The sequence below is a fragment of the Lycorma delicatula genome, chromosome 8 (genome assembly GCF_047948215.1).
Source record: "Lycorma delicatula isolate Av1 chromosome 8, ASM4794821v1, whole genome shotgun sequence".
NCBI lineage: Eukaryota > Metazoa > Arthropoda > Insecta > Hemiptera > Fulgoridae > Lycorma > Lycorma delicatula.
Window position 1 is genome coordinate 111776656 of NC_134462.1, and position 24004 is coordinate 111800659.

Consider the following 24004-nt stretch of genomic DNA (forward strand, 5'->3'; position numbering starts at 1 on the left):
AATTTTGTTGTTTTCTTTAGTAGGCTGCTTAGTTGTTTTATTTTGAAAATGAATTCGAATGATGATTTGGCTCTTATAGATTGTGAAGGAAGTTCCTAGACCTGTCTCATCCGGTAATAACGGTGAACTCTGGACCAAACTTATTCTACCTGAAACCAACTCAAACCATAGTGAAATTCCCTTTTCTGTTCATCATTCAGGATCTAATACTTGACTTATTCCTTCAAGAAATTCTCCTCCAGTTTCTTATTTTTCTATGACGATTGATAATAACTTTTGGTCTACATTAATGACAAAAAATAACTTGTATGCTGAACAAGAGATAGATAGCATGAAAGAATGGTTAGAAACTCATCCTTCTAAATAGAATTCACAAATGGAGGCCTGTAACATTTTCAAAACTTAAAACGTGGTTTTTTGTAATGCTGAATATGGGCTTAAATAGAAAAAAAATAAAATCAACTCATTGGAATACTAGGAGAAGCCAAGTGATGCCTTTCTTTAGTGAGGTAATGGCACAAAATGAGTTTCAATTGATTGATCATTACATTCATATTTCAAATAATAATAATTTGATTCTTAGAGGTAATGAAGGATTTGAATCCCTGGTTTAAAGTAAGATTTTTGCTTTCTTATTTTAATTTAAATGGAAGACACTCTTTATACCAAATCAAATGGTTTGCCTAGATGAAAGCCTAATCTGCATGAAAAATCTTGTTGTAAGTATTCAATATATGTCTAAAAAACGGCACTCACGGTTTTGAATAAACAAATTTCAATTATGTGACAGTTACAGTGGTTACGTCATGCACGCTGAATTGTACAGTAGTAAAGATTTCTTTGCTACTGGAGATCCACTTGGGATGACTAATGCTTGTAGTCTTATTTTTAACTGATCTTTTCAAAAAATAAGGTAAGGGGTATCACCTCATTACAGACAACTTTTACACTAAAGTATCTTTAATAGAAGAGTTGTATAGAATGAAAGTTATGATGACAGGGACTATAAGGTCTAATTCCAGAGATCTACTTAAAGAGCTAATACAGTATAAATTTCAATCTGAGGGAGAAGCAGTACTTCTTAGAAAAGGGGCTCTGTTAGCTTGTGCTTTTAAAGAAAAAAAAAAAATTAAAAATCACGTTTTCATGCTTTCATTTGCTGAAGTGGCTGATGGAAGTACGTAAAATTAAATTTGACAAAGAAGTAAGAAAGCCATCCATGATACTTACGTACAATAAAAACATGGGTAGTGTTAATGTAAAAGACAAAACGGTCTATCATGTAGCTGCTAACCAGGCTGCAATGAGGTACTGGAAAAAAATATGTATAAGTTTTATTAATGAAGCAGTACTTAATATGTGCATCATCTACTGCGGTAATACAGACAATCCTTTGCCTCCTTATGATTTCCTAGTGGATATTATTGAAACAATATGTTACGGCAGTAATAAGGATGATGTGCCTCTGAGACCTGGAACTCTGGTAAACATAAAATCTAGTGAGGATTCGAAAAACCATTTCTTTGCAAAACTTTAAGATGAAAAGAAAGTGTGTTGTCTGTGATCCAGAAAATAAAAGAAATAGGTCAACATTTTGGTGCCCAGGTTGTAATGTAGGAAGAATCCATCACAACTGTTGGCAAAAACTAGATCATTAATACCATCCATTAGATTTCAAAAGGTAGAAAAATGCCTGAAATAAAATGAATAAATTTATTAAATTATCCAAATATAAATAAAATGTAAAAAATGCAATTCTATTGAACAAGTTTGTAAGTTTTATGTGTAAATGTATTTTGTTGTGTTCAGTGGTGAGTAGTGTAGTGAACTGAAAGTTTTAGTGCGAGACGTTTTTTTTTCTTCTAACTTGTACTAATATCAATTTATTGCAATGAAACTTTGACAAACACAAAAACTATAACAAACAAAATGTATATTTTGGAAAATTCCTGCTGTCTATGGATAATTCTCTGTGAATACTCAATTTTATTTTTTTTTAATGTTTCTGGAATATTTATGTTTATTGCTATATTTAATGAACAGTCTTTTACTTATTTTACTGATATTTAGGTATTTTGAAAGATGAAATCTTTCTGAATAATTTGATGTCTTATATTTTATAATGCTCCTATAAACAACAAAGATGTAAAGAAAAATTTGAGCTAGCAATACAGATTTATTCTTAATGGGTACTTGTAGGGTTATAATTAGTTGCAACACATTTCATGATTTTTGTAAGAATTGTTTATTTTATCAATATATCAAAATTAACTATGAGTAAAAATAAACTAATTAATATATTTTTGTTTACAATAGCCTTTTACTTAAAACATATTAATTTTATGTACTTTTCTGTTTTGTGTATGTGTGTAACACATGCGCCCGCACACACACACACACACACACACACACACACACCCTAAACTCTCATTTATCTAGATCAAAAGGAACCAAAAAAGTCAGAGTTAAAAATATATAAAATACAGACTGCAATAAAGTAATATTCTTACATTATATTAGTATAAAGTCATGGTTCATGGTTTTCTTGCCATTCTCTATACATATTTACACATAATTTTACTTCATCCATTCCATTAATTTGAAATCTTTTCATTGCACATTATTATTGTTTTTGAGTTTGTTCGGTTTCCGTCTTTACTAAAACATTCCTATTTTATTTTATTTTTATTGTAACATTAGCTATTTGTATAACTTTTAAAAAGCTGCACGTGAACAAACTTTTACTGTATGTACTATTTCTAAATGAGTAGGTTTTTTTTATAACTACTTACAATTTGATAGGCATGAAATTTTGATTATACATTAGTTTTCTGGAATGAATGCTTACAAAAGTAGAAGTGGAGATGAATAGAATTAAATTATCTGTAACAATTAAATAAAAGTATAAACATGTGATATGTTGTTTCAAGCAATGGATAAAAACAAACCAGTGGGGGAAAATTGTGAAGTAAAATAAAAAAAAATTGCTACTTCTGTAGCTTTTAATTTATGATAATAATTTAAAATTATATGCAAAAAATATATATACATATATATATATATATATATATATATATATATATAAAATCACATGCTTAAATGCAATGAATACAGTGCATATTAAGGCAACTCGTACATGCAAGCAGCAAAAGTGTTAAAACTATTCTTTATATTTAAACTTTGTTTTTAACAAATTAAAACTACAATAATTAATAATGTAAGCATTAACACATCTGTTTGATAAATATAAACAAAAGTTTAGAAATTTAAAAAAAAAGAAAGAGTAATTTAGTACACAGTTTAAATGCATTTAATCATTTTAAGAAAAATCTTATTTTATAAATTTGTTAGACCATTTATGAAAAACACAATCATGTAAATTTTTAATAGCTATTGATGTAAATGTATATCTAGTGTTTTATATAAGTTATTCATAATCTTATCTGTTTTCATTTGACTGAGTGTTTTTTCCTCACATTTGTTATCCTCATCAGTTAAGTTTCAAAATCCTCATCTTCACCCTTATTCTCAAAACAAGTTTAGAACAAGTTAAAATTATTTCATTGTGAAAATTTCATGATCATGTCACATTTAACCTAAGAATTTATAGTACCGGATGATTACAAATGAAATATACACTTTTGATAGCTTATAAAAAATTAAAATGGTGTATGTGAATAATACGGTTTTACAGGGGATTTTTAAATTTATGTTTGTATATCTGCTTTGCTGCTAATGTCACTGATTGTGTCATGTTACCAGTCCAACAAGATGGCTGCTATTGCAGTACAGAAAGCTTTTTGTGTGCTTGAATTAACCAAAACAAACTCAGTTACTGTCATGCAGCGACGTTTCAGAACAAAATATGGTAAATCACCACCAACAAGAAAGTTAATCTATGACTGGAATAAACAGTTTCAAAACACTGGGTGCCTGTGTAAGAAGAAAAGTGATGGAAGACACTTCCAGCACTTTCCTGTTTCAGAAGAACAAATAAATCTACTGAATGTGTGGAAAATTCTGCAGAAAGGTTTGAAAATGATGCCTTATAAATTACAGTTAGTACAAAGTTTAAATGTTGATGATGAAGACTTATGTAAACATTTTTGTGTAGAGTTGTAGGAATGACGATGGCTTTTTTCATTGTTTAATTTTCACTGATGAATATATGTTTCACATTAGTGAAAAAGTTAATAGAGATTATGTAAGAATACAAGGTACAGAAAACCCAAGAGAAAGTTTAAAACATATACGTGATTCCCCTAAAATGAACGTGTTTTGCACTATATCTTGTGAAAGGGAGTACAGGCCATTCTTTTTTCACAAAGTGACAGTAACCTGAGTAATTTATCTGGACATGTTAAGTAAATGGCCAATGCTCAACTCGAGGAAGATAATGACAGCTTCGTTTTTTATGGAGCTCTGTGTCACTGGCACTTATAACTCAGAAATTATATAAGATGAACATTTTCTCAGAAGATGAATTGGTTGTGCAAGTGAGGAAAACAGTTGTTTAAGTGTTGGCCTCCATGTAGCCCAGACTTAATGGCTTGCGACTACTTTTCATGGGGTTATGTAAAAGACAAAGCTTTTGTGCTGTTCTTCCTGTTAATATTGATGACTTAAAACAATGCATCATAAATGATGCATTATGATGCAAAACATGTGCAAGCATATGCTTGCACGTATTTGGGACAAATTCGACTATTGTGTTGATATCTGTCATGTTACAAATGTTGCACACATTGAACATTTATAAATAAAAACATAAAGAATTTTTCTATGTAATCATGTAAATAATCATCTCAGCTCTTAACACTCGGTGATGTCGTAACCCAAGGTGGGAACAAATCGTGCCGATGGGTAAATGGCTCTACGTAGTTAGTCTCGAACGATGTCCTCTGGGCACCAGGGCGAACCCAGTTGTACTTAGCTCTAGCTCCAGTACGCATGCGCTCTGCTGGAGTGGCCCATTTTTCGCCGGTACTCGTGCGACCAAAATTTCAGTTCCTATATTAAATTCAAAGATGGTTGGTGGTCCATCTGAAAAAACCACCAAATTAAGTCTTGTGAAGAGACCTCGATCAGCTTTGTCTGACGAGGATAAAAGTCCTACCGAAGAGAACTGCAAATCTTTAGACTTGAATTCTAAAAATATTAGATTTGTTGTTCTCCGAAATAGTCAGGAAGGTGTCTCCCTCCAAAAGGTTTCACCTTTCTTAATAAACGAAACTGTAACAGGTGCAAGTGGCTCCCCGAAGAACATCAGGAAATTACGCGACGGATCGATTGTAATTGAAACATTCAACGACGAACAGAGTCGATCTATCTTACGTCTCCGTAATGTGGGTGGTATAAATATAAGTGCAGAAAGCCACAAAACTTTAAATACGAGCCGGGGTGTAATTTTTTGTCGAGACCTTTTAGATGTAGATATCACTGAAATAGTTGACGAGCTTTGCCACCAAGATGTTGTTGAAGTGAAACGTATTATGAAACGGCAAAATGGAACAGAAGAACCGACACCGTCTCTTATACTAACATTCAATCTCCCTGTTCCACCAGAGAAGATTAAACTGGGTTACCTCTCGGTTCGGGTACGACCATTCATACCCAACCCACGGCGATGTTTCAGATGCCAAGGTTTTGGTCACACTACAACATCTTGCACGAAAACTGAGATCTGTGCTCAATGTGCTAAAGAAGGTCACAATGACACTAACTGCGAAGAAAGTGAAAAATGTGCAAACTGCAGTGGTCCACATACAGCCCGCTCCGGAGATTGCCCAATCTTTAAAGAAGAAAAGGCAATTCTCAAATTCTGTATGGAGCAAAAGCTATCTTTCCCGGCCGCACGAAGAGAATACAAAAAGTTAAATAATTCACGGAACCTGGTTAAACCAGATGTATATTTTGCCACCGCTACATCGAAACAAACTCTTACAAACGTTAATAATCAGCAGTGCGGATCCTGCAATGAACTTAAAAAACTTGTTCAGATGCTTTCTGATCAAGTAGCTTCACTTACAGCCACTATCTCAGCTGACAAAGATGAATAAAAAATCTTTCGTCGCAGTTAGTGAATCCAACAGTGTGATACATACGAAAGTTCCTGTTCCCAAAGTCGTACCGGCACGAGTAGCGACTATCACAGCTGGCAGAAAGCCACCTAATAAGCTCCCTGTAAAGGGAACCCACATAACCACCCCCTCTGGGATGTTAACTGCAGCATCCCATTCAAATAAATCTCCACAATCACCTCATATACTGGAGGATATGGTTGAAGAACCACCCGACCCTAGGGCATCGGAGTTCTTTAAAATAAAAAATACAAAAAAGGGAAAAACCGAATCACATACAGCTAATTTTTATATAATTTCCGAAATTTAATTATTTATTTTTTTTTACACTTATGAACATTATTCAGTGGAATGTTAGAGGTATTCGGTCCCGCATTGAAGATATTAGAGTACTAGCGCACGCACATGATCCACTAATCATGTGTTTCCAAGAAACTCACCTTCTACAACATGACCCAATTACACTCAGAGGACACTTCTGTGAGAGATACGACTCCCTAGTAGACAGTAGGGAGAGTGGTGGAGTGGCGATTTTCATGAAGAATGGGGTGTTGGCTACAAGAATTCAACTAACCACTGTCATTCCTGCCATTGCAGTAAAGGTCTCTATTCCCTTCAAATTGCATATCTGCAATCTGTATCTCTCACCGAACACTGACTTCAGTGCTTTAGATGTCTCAAATCTCCTCACGCAAATACCATCTCCATCGTTAATAGGAGACTTCAATGCCCATCATATTTCGCTCCCGTTTAGATTATGGTTGTGTCGCCTACTCTTCAGCTCGCCAAGCTGTGCCTAAAATGCTGGATAGTGTACATCATGCTTTCCTTCGGCTTGCCACAGGCGCGTTTAGATCAAGTCCTGTCGCAAGCTTACTTGTAGACTGTGGTGAACCATCACTTTGTGATAGATGAGACCAGCTTTTATTATGTTATTTTGATCGTCTCAGAGGACAGCCAAATCACCCGGTTCTTGAGTCAGTCTTTAGAAATCCTAATCTAGGAAAGTATGAGGACCATCCACGTCGTACTGCACCTGTAGGTGTCCGTACTCGGCATCTGCTGCAGCATATAAATGTTGACACACCGTCATTCTTTCCTACGTATCCTTGCTCATATCCTCCGTGGAGAATAAACCTTGTAAATTTTACTTTTGACCTTACGACATACAATAAACAATCAACACTACCTATTGTCTTCCAGCAAATGTTTCAGTGTGTTCTCTCCAAGATGAAACCAGACGCAGTTGTATACACTGATGGATCGAAACAAAACGATACCGTTGGCTGTGCATTTGTTGTCAATGAAAGAACTTATATGTTTGGTCTACCCGTTATTATGAGTGTGTTTACCGCTGAACTATACGCTATAAATAAGGCTCTAAACATCATTAACCCTAAATATAGAAAAATTCTTATTTGCAGTGACTCGTGTAGTGCTCTCCAAGCCTTAAAAAACTTTTATTCCACACATCCTATCGTCATTGAAATTTACAACGCAATCGCTGAGTTTAATAATCGCAACACAGAAGTAAGTTTTTGCTGGGTCCCAAGCCACATAGGGATTCCAGGTAATGAACATGCAGATTCCGCTGCCAAAGAAGCATGTAACCAGCCCCCTTTCACTACCCGAGTTGCTACTTCTGATTTTATTAATTATGTAAAACAATCACTAAGAGCAAAGTGGCAAGGTGACTGGACAGCTACTGTAGATAATAAACTCCGGCAGATTAAAAATTCTGTGTTGCCATGGGACTCCTCATGTAGAAAATCTCGGCCTGAGGAAGTAGTCCTCTGTCGGTTGCGGATAGGACACACCAGGGTCACACACGAGCACCTGATGACAAGAGAACAAGCACCCCTATGCACACAATGTAACTGCCGCATGACTGTGCACCACATACTCGTGGACTGCATATGTTTATGTGGCATTGCATCTTAAGTTTAAATTACCCAGAAACATCCGTGGTGTCTTGTGCAACGACAATGAAGTTTTAAACCGGATGTTTCTTTTTCTGCATAGTGTAGGGTTAACCCAAAAAATTTTATATTGTCGGGTATATTTCTTATTCTAAAAAGTTTTTAATAGATTTGATTTTGTTAACCGAGGAGGGACCCTTTTAACACTTTTAACATCCGAATCTGTTAAATTTTATTTTTTATATAGTTTTTTTTATTTATTATTTTAGCTTTTATGTTTTAATGACTCGGTCTGTGATATTAGTTTTAAGTTTTATTTAATTTCTTTATTTTAGTTTTAACCTAGTTCTAAGTTTTATGTTTGTGTCTTACTTTTTTTTAACTTTTTTGTATCATTTTTGGCTCTTGTTATCCGAGAATGGGCCTTTTACACCCATCTCGGACTTTGTTTAATTGTTTTGCTTTTATTTTTTTATTATTATTTTAAGTTTTAGTTTTACGTACTAGTTTTAATTACTTTTATTTATTTTTTTCATAAAAAAAAACCCAGGCGATGATAACGTACAGACGTTTTTCGCCCTCCACAAAAAAAAAAATCAGCTCTTAAAAAATAAATTTTTAATAAGCTGTCAAAAGTGTATATTTCAGTCATAATCACTATTTCCATCCAATTTAGACCAACTTTCTATTTTATGAAACATATAGAATAGTTTGATAAACCTTTATGCCAATCATTTTGTATTAGTGTGGATAATTGACTTATTTTACTGTATTTCAGGATATTGCAGCTGTATAAATGACATTTTAAATGTTGGTAGAGTTTTAAAACTCTTCGTTATCTTTTTTGTTCACCTGTGTCATCTAAATCAATGATTTCTTCAATAATTGTTTTCTGGATCCTCATTTAATCATTTCTTTTACTCCTTATCTATTAGAAGTAGTGATGTGATTGATATTTGGTGATAAAAATTTCACTTCAGTTTCACCATTGATTAATTCTCCATCATTGCACATAGTATATGATTAACATGTGCAATAAGTGTGTAAAATGTCAGATAAAAAATCAGGGATCCTATTTTTTCATGGTTTAAGAAAGCCTATATTATTTTGTTAAATTTTATGTATAGTTTGTAAATGCACATGTGTTCAGTATTTTAAAATAATTAATTATATTAAACTGCAATTTCGTGAAATGTATTGAATTTTTATATCATTATATCAAACATACACTAATGGTGAGTAATTCCATTGCTTGTAATTTGTAAAAGTAAATACAGACTTCAATTTCCCTAATATGTGAGGTCTGTAAATAAAGTAATGAGAGTGGTTCAGAAAAACTTTATTTATAATCCAATTATACATGGACCTCTATTGCCTTCGAAATAGTTTCCTTGGGAAGCCAAGCAACATTTCAAATGGTTTTCCTACTCTTCATAGCAGTGTGGGAACACAGAAACGGGAATATCCTTCAGATGGTCGGTTACATTTTTTTAATGTATTCTGCTGTTCCAAAATGGTGTCCTTTGAGGTGTTTTTTAAGTCGCGAACAGGAAAAAGTCACAGGGACTCAAGTCAGGTGAATAAGGTGGTTGAGAAACTATAGGAATGTTTTTCTTTGCCAAAAACTCATTAATTGAGAGTGCAGTGTGACATGGTGCATTGTCATTATGCAGCAGCCAGTTGTCTTTGATGGCTGGTCTCATGCGGGTAACTCTTCTGCAGTCTTTCAAGAATTTCTTAGTAAACATATTAATTTATAGTCTATTCTGTAGACAAAAACTCCAAAAGTCTCTGATTCACTCAACATTGTCGTCACTTTTTGACGTTAACTGTCTTCCAAAGCGTGAATCGTTTGAAACTGATACACGGCCATCTGAAAATGCTTTAAACCGCTTAAACACTCGGGCTTGTGATAGAGCATTATCTCCATATGTCCTTTTCAATTTTGAAAAAGTTTCTGTAGCATTCTCACTGAGGTTTAACAAAAAACTTGATTGCACAACGTTGCTCATAATTAGTATCACTTATTTTTGTAACACAACAAAAACTTGTTTCACGAAAAGTTTGTTTACATCTTGCTTGACAACAATAGACTAAAAATATTAATACCTAATATCATATAACCATATGTTTACTAGTAACTTACAGTGTTGCCACTTTGGCTGCCAAAAGAACTAGTCTCATTGCTTTATTTACAGACCTCATATGTTATATTTAAACAATTTTTTTGAAACTCTAGGTAAGATTTTATTAAGCAGGGCGTGTTGTTTTATTTATGTGTTTAATTCTAGGTGGAGTCTAATTACTGTTGATTTACTTTCTTAAATAGGTAGCTGGTACTGCAACAGAGGAACAGATACTTTTGGGACTGAAACGTTATACATCGAGGCCTTGGTTTGTACAGAAATGCCTTTATAATCTATTTAGATTGACACCAACATTTACTGATGCTCGTGTTGATATAATTGAGGTAATAAAATTTTGTTGTGCTGTTTATATATATATATATACAGGTAATTAATAATGCTTTTATGATTAATTTAACTTACGATTTGACAGTAGAATGGAGAAGTGCATTTTTATTGTCTGCTTATTGCTTTTTAAAATTATTGAATAAAATTATTATTTAATGCTTTATAAAATTATTATTATTAATTTTTTTTTAAATTATTTTCAAATTACTTTTAAAACATAATTGTTTTTCCTATCACTTTTCTGGGAGTTATAATACTTTCCTGGTGGAAAAGTTACTTTTTTTAAAACGCAAATGGCTTTACCGTATCTTGATTTTGAAAATGTTAACAAGTCTGGTGTACAAATTAATATTAGATACTATAATAATGACAAAATGTACAAAGTAACAAATAAATAAATTACATATACCATTAATTACATCATGATAAAATTAGACGCAAAGCAAAAGGAAAGGTTATTTAAAACACTTATATTTAAAGTTCATTAATTTTATTAATACATACAAATCTACCAAATATATGTTTTTTAAATCAAGTTTGCTTTTTCATTTGATTATATAAACATTCATTTTAAACTTGTAAAATTATCAAGTTAAAATTGTTTTTTACATGCATGTTAAATGCATCATAAAATACAAAATATCTTAACATAAATTGCAGTAAACTGATTTTACTCTTATATTTATAATTGTGATGTTACTCTTAAATTTATAATTTATAATTGTGGCAGTGCTTCTGCTTAGTATATGTTGTCATATTGTTAAAAGTCAAACGATTAAATATTTTGAACAAATATATATCTTTCTATCCCCCTCCATTATGTCCTTTTTCTGTGAATTAATGTACATCCACAGATGTAAAAACCCATACAGATACTATGTAGAACAATAACATCAGCCTTTGCAATAATCTCATAGAAACAGAGCACGTATACTAATTAACTACGTCTCAAATAAGTACAAAAGGCAATTTAATAACCTTTTTAGGATTGGTACAACTAATAACACCACAAAAAATAATTCTTTAATGAATATAATTGTATAATTAGCTCTAAAAGTTGTTTGAAAGAACAATTCTCATTAATTTGAAATTGAGTTGATTATAAATTTCATTAATTCTAATTGTAATTGAAATCTGAAAGTCCATCTCTACTAAAGTCAACATTTTGTATTATCACTTTTAATAATTAAATAGTTTTTTACGTAGCCAATCTTCAATTTCTAAAATTGAAATTGTTTTAAGCTCTTTACACTTTTAATATTTGTAAGTGGTTGTAAGTTTTATAATAGGTTTTTTAAAATAATAGACAATAAAAACCAAAAGTATCAAAAGTGTAACTATTTAAAAAACAAGTATTGAAAAGTTAAAATTTTCATTATTTTCAGCAATTTTCATTACTTGGCCGATCAATTAATGAAAAAAGAACCAGTATCCTTGTATATAATTAATAGAGTTATCATTATTACGTTGTTTCCAGGGTTGATTCTGTTTTGGGTTACCATAGTTTTACTGTATGTGTTTACTGTATGATGTTTTACTGTACGTTGTTTATATGTATGTCTACCATTGTTTGTTAACAGTTGGTGTTACCTGGTATGCAGCAGCATCCTCAGGCTTTTGGGGTACAGATGGCAGCTACAGCATGTTTGTATAATTTAACTAAAGGAGATCTAGCGAGCAAGATCCATCCGCGTATATTGGCACGTGTTGTTGAACTTTCACTTGATGCAATGGAAACATTTCCAGATCATTATCAGTTGCAAAAGAACACTTTATTGACATTATGTAGCGATAGGATATTACAGGAAGTACCAATAGATAAATATAGATGTGCCAAGCTGGTGTTGGATTCGCTTTGTGCTTTTGAAGAGACATCAATGAATAGGATGAGTGTTGCTATATGCAGTATTTTAGGTATTTATAAAGATTTTATTTCTCATTGTTAAAGTTTTATAAATTATTTAAAACTGATCATCCAATTTCCAATTGTTTAAAATAATTTTTATTTTTTATTAACTAGTTTCTCATACAAGATCTTCAAGTGTATCTTTCTAGTTTATGTTTTCACTGTATAACCCTATTTGGTTATACTACATCAGAATAGTTGTCTATACAGACAACTATTCTGATCTCGAGGCAGTCCGTGTATGAATTGATTGCGCCTTTCCTTTTCTTTTTCCCTTGCCTTATCTTTCATCCACTCTTTCCCTGATATCCTTCGACATTATCAGCTGCCATTCAATTTCATCTGTTGTGTCATTTTGATACTTTTTTGTAACCTACTGGGCTAAGAGTGGCTGGTGTAAAATGATTTGATAATGTCTCCTGTCTGTTGGTTCCATAAACAGCAGACTAAGCCAGTTGTGTAATCAAGTTTACTGAGTAGGTACTTATAGGGTTAAGCTAAGCTTACTCTGGAGCTTAACTACTTTCTTAAATTTTAATATATAAAAAATGTACTCCTCTCTCCTTATATTTGATCTCATCTTATGTGAATAGATACAATAAGGTAACTGCCACGTACAGTTTAGTTCAAAACTAAATTGTAACTAGCAAATGAGTTTTTCTTCATTTGGGGCTTGCCAACTGTTTTCTCTATACCATACAATTTAGGGATGGATAAAAAGGTTCTGTAAAGAAATGTTGCTCGTTCTTCAGGGGGAGTTTAAATTTATAGAGAGATAAATGAAATTTTTTAGAGACATAAATGAAAATCCTGAATTCGTAATCTTTTTCTTTCATTGTGATTGAAAATGCCGTGATCTCTTAAGTTTTTTTTTGTGGTTGCTAATCTCATTTTTTTTGGATACTGTTCACTTTCCAACTGTTCTTTTCCAAATCATATGCTGTGTGTTATGACTTACACCCTATTTAGGTCCTGTAAGGCAGCATGTCCTTGGTGTACCTGCCCTAGAACACTGTTTTCTGTCCAGGCTGCACAATAAAGATTATTGCCTCTGTATTAAAGTTTAACTTCTTGTACATTTAATCATTTATTGTAAATTTAATATAAATGAATTCACTCATCCTGTATAAAGTGGCTACTTTCTTTATTGCTTAACTTCTGCATATATAGTTCTTTATTATAAGATTTTTAAGCTTTGTATGTAATTCTTCCTTTCAAGTTTCAATTATTTTGTATAAATAACTTATACTCTTACAAAGGTACAGTATAACTTCATAATGTATTATAAAAATTCATTGTATTTTATTAAAGGAATCTGTAACTTTGTATAGCATAATAATAATTTATCTTATTTAATTAAATTTTTTTTTTTTTAACATTATTACAGCGGCTAAAATAGCAACTTGTGAAACATCAAAGCTAGGTGCTGAGCCTCGTTACATGCGTAAGCTGTTAGAATTAGTACGAAACAAAATGGACAGCGATAATGTTGACATTACTATGAAGTTTACTCTGAGTGCTCTTTGGAATTTAACAGGTCAGGCATATTTGTTACATGTACATTCTGCCAGTTTGTAAAATCATTCATATTTTATTAACTACTTCTCTTTATTGGTGCTTTGTTAGAGAATTTAGATTTGTGAATGAAAGTTAACTTATGTATAAATTTAACTTTATTTTAACTTATTTTAATTCTTTGTAATTATTTTTTTATTTGTTTATATTATAATAGTATTGTTATTACTTTTATTCTCCTAAGTCCTTCGTTATTAAATAACAATGTGTTAAAATTTGTGAAACAACACAACACAGATAGATTAAAAGAAATAGACTTTTTGGAGTAGCTTGAGTAATTATTCAATTTAGAACAAATTAATGTAATTATGAATTTTGCAGCTTCTTTCACTTTTATAGACCCATCCTTGTTTAAGTCTAAGATTTGTGAAATAAAAAGAAATCTACCTAATCATATTTGTGTGTGCACATGTGTATTTATTGTGGAATTTTTCATTTATGGTAACTTTTATTGTACTGTGAAACAATCTTTAAGAGCTGAATGTTTAAAAACTGCTGCATTGTTTAAATGATTCTTTACTAAATTGAATATTTTACCATAGTTTGTATCAGACTTACTCTTAAATAACTTAAATCCACAGGTATTTAAAATTATTGACGATTCCTTAAATTATTTTCTTACAATCTCGACATCTTTTCTAATGCTGACTCAATGTGAATTCAATGAATCAGTAGATTAAGTCTCCTACAGTTATTGTGTATCAATTAGTATGTTATTCTTACATTAGTAAGATATTTCTCAACATTATTATAACATTTATTGTAAGCTAAGACATTTTTATGGAAATATAGATTTCCTAAGTACAATGTTTTAGATAAATAGAACAAAACTTTCAGAATTAATATTAGAAAAGTCAACCAGAACAAAAGTCTTGGGTAAAAACTTAGTATTCTGGTCCCTTCTATAGACACTATAAAGACTACAGAAGTGTTAAATATTATCAATTTCAAATTTAGCCAGGTTTCAGTTTATGAGATTTTATAATAATCCTGGCAAATAAGATTATGAGAAAAGATAGGAGATTTTCAATTCAAACTCCTTTCATTTTGATGAAATATCTATATTTCTTTTTATTCATCATAGTTTATCAAGAAAAGAAAGAAGCAGAAGTGAGAAATAAATTTGTAAAACTAAAAGTAATATTCAGTGTAAAGCTTCATAATTATATTTTCATTTACAAATGAAAAAATTTGGTTATTGTTAGAATGAAGTATCATCCCACACTCAATTGAACTATTAAAAGATAATCTGCATCCTAATACTGTACTGGTTATTTAAAAATAAGTCTTCATTAATTAATAATAATTTATTAATTGTTAATTAATTACATTAACACTTTATTAATTATGAGATAATATAATTAATGAATAATGTATTTTTAGATAATAAATAATACATTAACTAGGAAGTTGATGTACGGTGTTTTGGGGAGTACAAAGGATGGGTGTTTGTCTTTATATGTGGAAGGTTGGTAGTCAATATATTTATTTGAACACTATAAGCTCTCTTCTTTATCTCCAAGACACCATTCTGTTGTTGGGTGCTAATTAATAACATAGTCTTGCCTTGCTAAAATGTGATAAGTTATATGAATGTAAAACGTTTTTGTATATTAATTACTCAAAAGAAACGTAACTGCCTCTGTGTCCCGATACATCAGTGTTATACTAGATATTCAGAGATTTCTAGATTATCAAATAAATTAATCATTTGATATCCCCTGTTAAATTTAATTCATAAAATTTAATTTAAAAATTTAATTAATTTTAATTAATTCATTTTATTTATTAATTTAATTAGCCTATGAATTTTTTGTTGCAATTCAATAATTATAACAAACAAGTCAGTTTCTGCAGTCATGACTGATCACCTAGCAAGAAATGCACAGTAAACCCAAGCAAGACATTACCTTCTTCTAGGCAAAATTTCTAAGAAGATTTAGTGATTTGTCTCAATTAACTTTAAAATCGTCTGTAGTCATTCTCACAACTTGCTGGAAACCATTTTGTTACTTTATATTGTATATTAAAGATATCCCAATGGACTCCACATGTTTTGCCAGGTAGTATTTGTGTCTTGGTCATTATAAAATCTGCATTATTATTATTAATATTATTTAATCGTTAGACTGTGTATATAGAGACCAAAAATTATGATTCTAAACTTTCCTGATATTTGTGTAGAGCTTAATACTTAACATTTTTCATTGATAAAATTGGCAATTATTTATTGTACTTTCAACATTAGTTACTTTCCTATGCTTATGTCATATCAAAAGAAAAATTATTGTTATTTTGATTTCTTAAGCCATTTTTAAAATTATTACAAACTCGTTCCTCCTGTGCATAAGTTTATTACAAAACATATAAAATGATAGTAGTTTGGGTAATTTGCATCTAAGTATTAATTTTTTTTAAATATTTTATCTTGACACCCCAAAAAAAAAATGTAATGTGATCATTACTTCAAGTAATTTGAATTTACAAAACCACTAAAGGAAAATTTCCTGTATAAAGTAAAAAAAAATCATTGGTTCATTTTTTGAAAAGAAAGGTTTGATTATTTATTAAAAAACAAATTAATATAATAGTTGAATTAAGAACATCCTTCTTTTTTGAAGTTTGTTAATTATTATCAATAATATACTGATAGAATATAGTTAATTACTATGTTATGTCTTACAGCTCGGTTCTACAACACTGAGAGTATTGGAGAACAGAAAGTTCAAAGGGTATAAATTAAAATGTCATCATTCAGAGCTGTTTTTAATAAAGTAGCTTTCTGTAGATCATGAAAGTTGAACAATATTAGATGTAATTTTCTTGCGTGTTAACTTTTTTTAAATATTTCTTAAGAATATTTTTGAATTAAAAAAATATAAACATTTTTACAATCATTGACTTATTTTAGTAATTATTGTTAAATATATTAATATTATTTAATCATCATGTGATATTTCACATCATGTGTTACATTGACACATGATGAGTTTCCAATCATATTTCTTTGCAATCTGTAATTTTTTTTTCTTGATGATATCTCCACATAAGATTGAAGCTTGTGCATGGGATATGGAAATGTAGCGTATGAAAAATCCATGCCTTACCGGGACTCACACCCAGGACCTCCAGATGAAAGACTGAGATGCTACCACTCACGCCATGGAGGCCAGAAAATTAATTGAAAAGATTGCAAAATAAATAAATGTTTTAGTAGTAGATTAATGTACATTATAATTGGATGAATTTGAAAACATTTCACTAATTCATCAGTGTAAATGATTAAATAATAATCCAACAGAAAGCAAACAATTTTTACTTGTAAAATTATCTACATTAGCATGCAAATTAATCCAAATACAGACGTTATTCAATTAAAAGTAACTTCATTTAAAAAAAAAAAGTCATACCTATATCATTTCTGAATATGTAGTAATTAATATGTTCTTTATTCTTTATGATTTCATATACAGATTTGGCCAATTCAATGAGTATACTACACTTTTTTTTATTTCATCATGAAACCATTCTGATATTATTGCTTTAATAAGGTCAATTTTTGTGGAACAATTCAGTTTTGAGAGTAGTTTTTTGACTATTGCCCAAAGATTTTCAATTGAGTTTAAGTGTGGGGAGTTGCCTGGCCACAGGAGCGCTTTAATGTTTTATTCTTCAAAAACATTTTCTGCTTTTTTGACAGTATGGTGTGGTCCCAGATCTTGTTTGAACACTGCAGCCTTGTGGGAATTGTTTTGAAGTTGTGATACAACTCTTTCCTTCAAAATTGATATATTCTGAAGGAATATATCGCTTTTCAACAGACCATCTACTGGAAGTAATGATCAAGAGTCTTCAAATGTAAAGTATTTTTTTCTGGGGGTTTTTAACCGATTGTTGGATGAGAGCCGAGCCGGTAATGTATTTTCATTTGATGCTTTTCTAATGTATGGAACCTTTAGCCCCTGAACACAAAAATGTGACTCGTTGGAAAACATAACATTTTTTCAGTCTTCTTTGATCATTAGCATGTGCTTTGGCCCACAAGAGCCTTTTTTTGCACATTGCTAGTGTTGAAAGCTGCTTTTTAGCTGATGATATGCTTTCCATCCTACTGCAAGAAGTCAGCATCTAACATTTGTCACATGTAAATAAGTTAAACTGGCTGCTAATGCCCTTGATTTAAGTCCACAGCAGATAATTTTGGATTAAGTTTACATTTTCTCACTAATAAATTGATCCTGTGTTGGAGTAGGTTTTCTTTTATGACCACATTTGCTTTGCCTTTGAGGTGAAAAGGAACCAGTTTCTTTAAATTGTTTTAAAATAGTGTACACTGTTCCTAGACCATCACCTCGCACAGAAGTTATTAGTCATTGTGTGATATTGGTATGCTCGGAAAGAGAAACAATTTTCGAACGCTTTCAAGTTATATCCATTATTATACAGGTGATTCTAAATTGCATGGCAATCTATATCAAAATGATTCAATAACCAAAAATAAGAAAAAGATTTCATATAAAGATTGGTCAGAAAACATTAGGGCGTTACAGCTCATGAATAAATTAGCTGTGCTTTCTGCTCCCTCTGAAATTAAACTGTATTAAAATTCTTTGGGATACAAATCGAGGGGTAAATTTGGTGCTTCCTAAGGGTTTTTGAGCTAAGAAATTGAATAAAAGTCATTCCAGACCTATATTTAACTTATATTTTGAGAAAACTGAGCAAAACACAAAAAGGTTTTTTCAAAAAATACAATTTTTTAGGTTTGGAATAAAATAATTTGTTAATTTACTAATAAATAAAAATTTCTAGTTTACTTTGTAGAGAACTTAATCCTGAAAAAATTTTTGTGTAATGTGTAGTGTAATCTTCTTGGTGATAATCCCATATGCCCTTTTTTTCTTACATCTGTGCCTAAATGGAGAGTGGTACTTCCATTTTTTGTAAACAAATTGATATTACTCTTGGAAGACATTCCACTTTATAGAGTGCAGAAGTGGTTTTTTAATGATAAAATTAACCTGCTCACTACTGTCGTGATGTGATGAAACATTGAAATAACACATTTAGTAAGCAATGGATTGGTTGAAATAGACCACTAAAATGGCCATCTTGATCTTGCAATCTCACACCAGCGGATTTTTTCCTTTGGGGTTGGATGAAGTCATTAATCTATTCTACTCATATTGGCATACAAAAAGAACTGAGGCATTGTATAATAGAAGCTGTAGGTACTATTAAGAATAATAGTGTTGCTATAAATGTGCCTGGCTAGCATGGATTCACTGAACTGAACTATGCATTGAACAGAATGGTGACCAGATTGAGCAACTGCTTCGAAGAAATGTGTGCAGCTTTTTCAAGTAACCATTTTGATATTTAATCATTTTTAGGAAAAAAGAAAAAGTATGATTTTTATTATTTTAAATCTTTTACTTATTAATTTTTTCTGTTATTGATAAGTTTTCTGCTTGTTTTCATTTTACAAGTTCAAACATTGTTAAAAATTCATTGTTCTGCTTAAAATCTTATCACTTTTCTGATCCAGTTTGTATGTTTTATTTCTAATTAAAATTGAACTTGTCAAATTGTGTTTAATTTTAATAGATGTTATTTACATAAATTTTCTCAGAATTAAATTCTCTTCAAAGTTAACTAGAAATTTTTATCTGTTTATAGGCAAATTAACAGAGTTGTTTTATTCCAAACTTACAAAAGTGAATTTTCCAACAAAACCTTTTCATGTTTACCAGCTTTTCTTAAAACCTAAGTATGACAGAGATCTGAGACCACTTTTATTCAACTTCTTAGATCAAAATCCATCAGGAAGCCCAAATTTACCCCTTCATTTGCACCCCAAGAATTTTAGTACGGTTTAATTTCAGTGGGAGCAGAAAGCAAGTCTTTGTTTTGCAAGCCGAAATTCCCTAACGAACCATTTTCTGACCTGTTTATATGAAATTTTTTTCTATAGAATCATCTACTAAGAGATTGCCATACAAGTTGGAGTACTCAGTATATTCAAGAAACAGAACAAAAAATACAAAAATGATTTTGTAATAAAAGATATAATAAAATTTCACAAAACACTATTTTTAACCGTGAAAATTGCTAACTAACCAAAGAACAATAACCTCGCATTACAGAGAATGGGTGTGGTCAAACAGTATAGCCATAACATAGATACAAACAAAAAATTTCCTGTTTGGATTGATTTGTGCACTACTGTACATTTTATGTAGGTATAGATTAAAATTTATAGGAAAAATATGTTTTGCATAACATACAAGGTCTGTAGATAAAGTAATGAGACTAGTTTTTTTGGCAGCCAAAGTGGCAACACTGTAAAGTTACTAGTAAACATATGGTTATATGAACAGCTGATTTATATTAGATATTAATATTTTTAGTCTATTGTTGCCAGTGAGATGTAAATAAACTTTTTGTGAAACGAGTTTTTGTTGTGCGTTACAAAAATGAGTGATACTAATTATGAGCAATGTTGTGCAATCAAGTTTTGTGAACTCGATGTCACGAGCCCTAGGTTTTAGGTGGTTTAAAGCATTTTCAGATGGCTGGGAATAAGTTTGCAGACAATCCACACTCTGGAAGATGTTAATGCCAAAAAGTGATGACAGTGTTGAGCGAATCTGAGACTTGATATGGTACGACCAGCAATTAACTATCAGAATGATTGCAGAACAATTGAATTTGAACCGTACCACAGTCCATCAAATTTTGACAAACAAATTAGACATGATAAAATTTTGTTCAAAATTGATCCCAAAAAACCTCACTGTTAAACAGGAAAACAACAGGGTAGAAGTGTCCTGTGATCTTCTTGGACGAATTGAAACTGATCCTGATTTTCTACTAGTAAAAAATGTTATTACTGGCAATGAATCTTGGATATTTGAGTATTACCCAGAAACTAAATACCAGAACAAGGAGTGACACACTTCAAACCAAAAATGAGCAAATCAAAACCGTACTAATTTGTTTCTTCGATAGTAATGGCATTGTCCATAAGCAGTTTTTGCCTACAGAACAGATTACATCAATATGTTTACTGAGAAATTCTTAAAAGACTGCTGAAAAGAGTTGCCCCTGTGAGACCAGGCATCAAAGACAACTGGATGCTGCATCGTGACAGTGCACCTTGTCATACTGCACTCTCAATTAATGAGTTTTTGGCAAAGAAAAATATTCCTGTAGTTCTTCAACTGTCTTATTCACCTGACTTTAGTCCCTCCTATTCCTGTTTCTGTTGACTTTTTGCTGTTCCCGACTAAAAAAACACCTAAAAGGACACCATTTTGGAGTAGTAGATAATATTTTTAAAAATGTAACGGACCATCTAAGGATATTCTGGTTTCTGAGTTTCAACACTGCTATGAAGAGTAGGAAAACCATTTGAAGCATTGGGTGGCTTCCCAAGGGGGCTATTTTGAAGGTTTAGAGTCCATGTATTGGATTGTAAATAAAAACTTTTTGTGAACCAGTCTTATTTTATTTACAGACCTCGTATAATGTATTCTGATCACAGTTTAGCAGATAGCCTTTTGGTGTTTGAAACTTACCTTAAATGAAATGTTAAGTGGAGTTATAATTTTAAATTTTGTATTATTTTGTAATTGCGTGCGAATACTATGAGCTTTAATTTAGTTACAGATGAATCCCCAACAACATGTGGAGTGTTTCTAGAAGAGGGTGGCCTCGAATTGTTCCTACAAGTGCTACAAAAGTTCCCTGGTGAATCTACTGTTGAAACAAAGGTGCTTGGCCTAGTCAATAATATAGCTGAGGTGCCACGCTTGAGACATTCGCTTCTTCAGCCAACTTTCATTTCTCTGCTCAGGTAAGATTTATTTTGAATTAAGTACTTTAGTTGAACATGGAAATTAGATTAGAATGTGTTGTACATTATCAAATTTAATTTTTTTTTATTAATTAATATCTACTGTTAAACACAGAAAAATATTATGTACTAGTTATATTTTGGTGACTATAACAATAAATTTCCTTTGTCATTTCATTTGTTTCATCAACGTAATTTGTTGGTGTATGTTGTGTGGTGATCATTTTTGCATTAACTGGAAAATCTTATTATCTTACAATTTTGTTTCAACAGGGAGTTGCTTCACTCTAACCACATAGATGTCAGTTACTTTGCTGCTGGAATAATGGCTCATTTGGCTTCTAAACCGAAATCAGCATGGGTTAATAGCGGTGCTGAACGTGATGATGTCCTGGAAGAACTTGGATCAGTTGTTAGCAGTTGGGAGACTCCAGAAAGTGAAATGGTTGCATATAGATCATTTCATCCTTTCATTTCACTCTTAAAATGTACTGATGCTCCTCAAGTACAGTTGTGGGCAGTTTGGGCAATTCGGCATGTGTGTACAAAAAATGGTATGTGAAGATTATATATAAATAGTAAACTTGTTTTATCTTTACTGTTATTAATTAAACAGTAAAAATTGCTATAAAATTTTATTGTTATGTAATATATAAGATACTCCATTCATTATCGGAAATACTTAAATGAGGAAGAAATGGATTCAAGGGAATTAATTGTTTGTTATGTTAAAGGTAAATTTTTTTTGTGATGAATAGGTATTATGAAGTAAAGGTAGGTATGTGTATATAATATAGAAAACACGTATAGATAATTTATTTGCATTAAAACAACTATAGTTAGTTGACAGTTAAAACTTTTGTTAATTTCTGTTAAACATTAAAAATATTCTTCTTGAGCAGTTCTGCGTAAGAAGACCTTTGTTATTTTTTTTCCTTTTGCAAAAGTATCAACTGATTCTAATCTAAAATTTTATTAAAAAAACACTTTTGATCCATAAAAATACTTATCAAAAAGCATTACAATAAAAAGTAAGTCTCAACTTGCTTACCACTGTGACTCACTGCGTAATCGTGTATGAAAACTACACCACTTTACAGTCATCATAACCTCAAATTTTTTTATTTTACCTTAAATTGAGCATAATTCTAAAACATCTCTACCAATCTTCATCAAATTTTCACATATACAACTTCAGTTACACAATACTTCAACATATCTAAATTTCAATAAAATTGATGCAATAGTTTTGGAGATTATTGAGCCACATAATTTTATACGTAGACCTTTATATACATATATAAGGAAACCTGAATTTAAGTAAATGGTTTTTGTACTCCTCATACCTTAAAACATAAAAGGAAATTTATTTTCAGCAATGCCAATCTGACTTGTCAAATCAGGAAGCAAAATGAAAATATTGTCTTGATATTGTGCAGTAATTCTGTTTTGAAAAACTATCAGCTAACTGATGAGTTAGCTTCTTGACATTGCACACATGTCATTAAATTTATGCACATGTAGTGACAGTGTGACACTAGCAAATTTTCAGTCTACCATATTAAAAAATTCTATTCACTGGAGTGGAATACATTTAAATTTTTCTTCACATCCAGAAAAACAAATAGTTGAATGCAATGGGAGTACTGTTACCAAACTTAAAGATCTATTTGCTGAAGTTTTTAAAGTTTAGCATGCAGACAGAAATTTGTAGTCAGAAATATGTAGTAGTCTATTTGAAGAAATAGCCATTCTCTCTTCCTCACTTATTCCTTCATTTCTGGTCATTCTGAATGTGGCAAGTCACTTGTTGCATGTTGTTTATGATTATCATCAATTCAGCTGTGTTAGCAGAATCATTTTTCCTCCTCTTTGTAAAGAAGAGGTAAAATTTGAGCAAATACTTATTTTAGAATATCCAGTTTGTAAAATTAGCATGTGCTTTTTATTCATATATAAACAAAGAATATTTAAGGGCAAGATTTGGGTAGAATAGTGGTCTTAGTATATAGTGCTTATGACAGAAGACCAATTTACACTACACACTTTTGAGTAAGAAGAAAGCCATAAGGAAAACAGTTTTATTGACTGATAAAGGTGAATAAAAGCTGGAGCGAACATAGAAACACCTAACCTAACTGGAAGTTATTATTAATAAAATGTGTATGATTTATCTGAATGATTAATTCCTG

At 31.2% G+C, this 24004-nt stretch overlaps 1 protein-coding gene across 2 annotated transcripts in view; it reads left to right on the plus strand.

Annotated features, from left to right (window-relative positions):
• Window positions 1–24004, plus strand: part of LOC142328588 (protein zyg-11 homolog B-like) — a 47004-nt gene that overhangs the window by 17000 nt on the left and 6000 nt on the right. Inside the window, exons 6-10 of one of the 2 annotated variants that reach the window (XM_075372361.1) lie at window positions 10329–10469; window positions 12054–12387; window positions 13767–13916; window positions 21620–21812; window positions 22086–22366. In XM_075372361.1, coding sequence (XP_075228476.1) covers window positions 10329–10469; window positions 12054–12387; window positions 13767–13916; window positions 21620–21812; window positions 22086–22366 — 1099 coding nt within the window. The remainder of the gene's footprint in view (window positions 1–10328; window positions 10470–12053; window positions 12388–13766; window positions 13917–21619; window positions 21813–22085; window positions 22367–24004) is intronic. The other variant, XM_075372362.1, reaches the window with a different exon arrangement.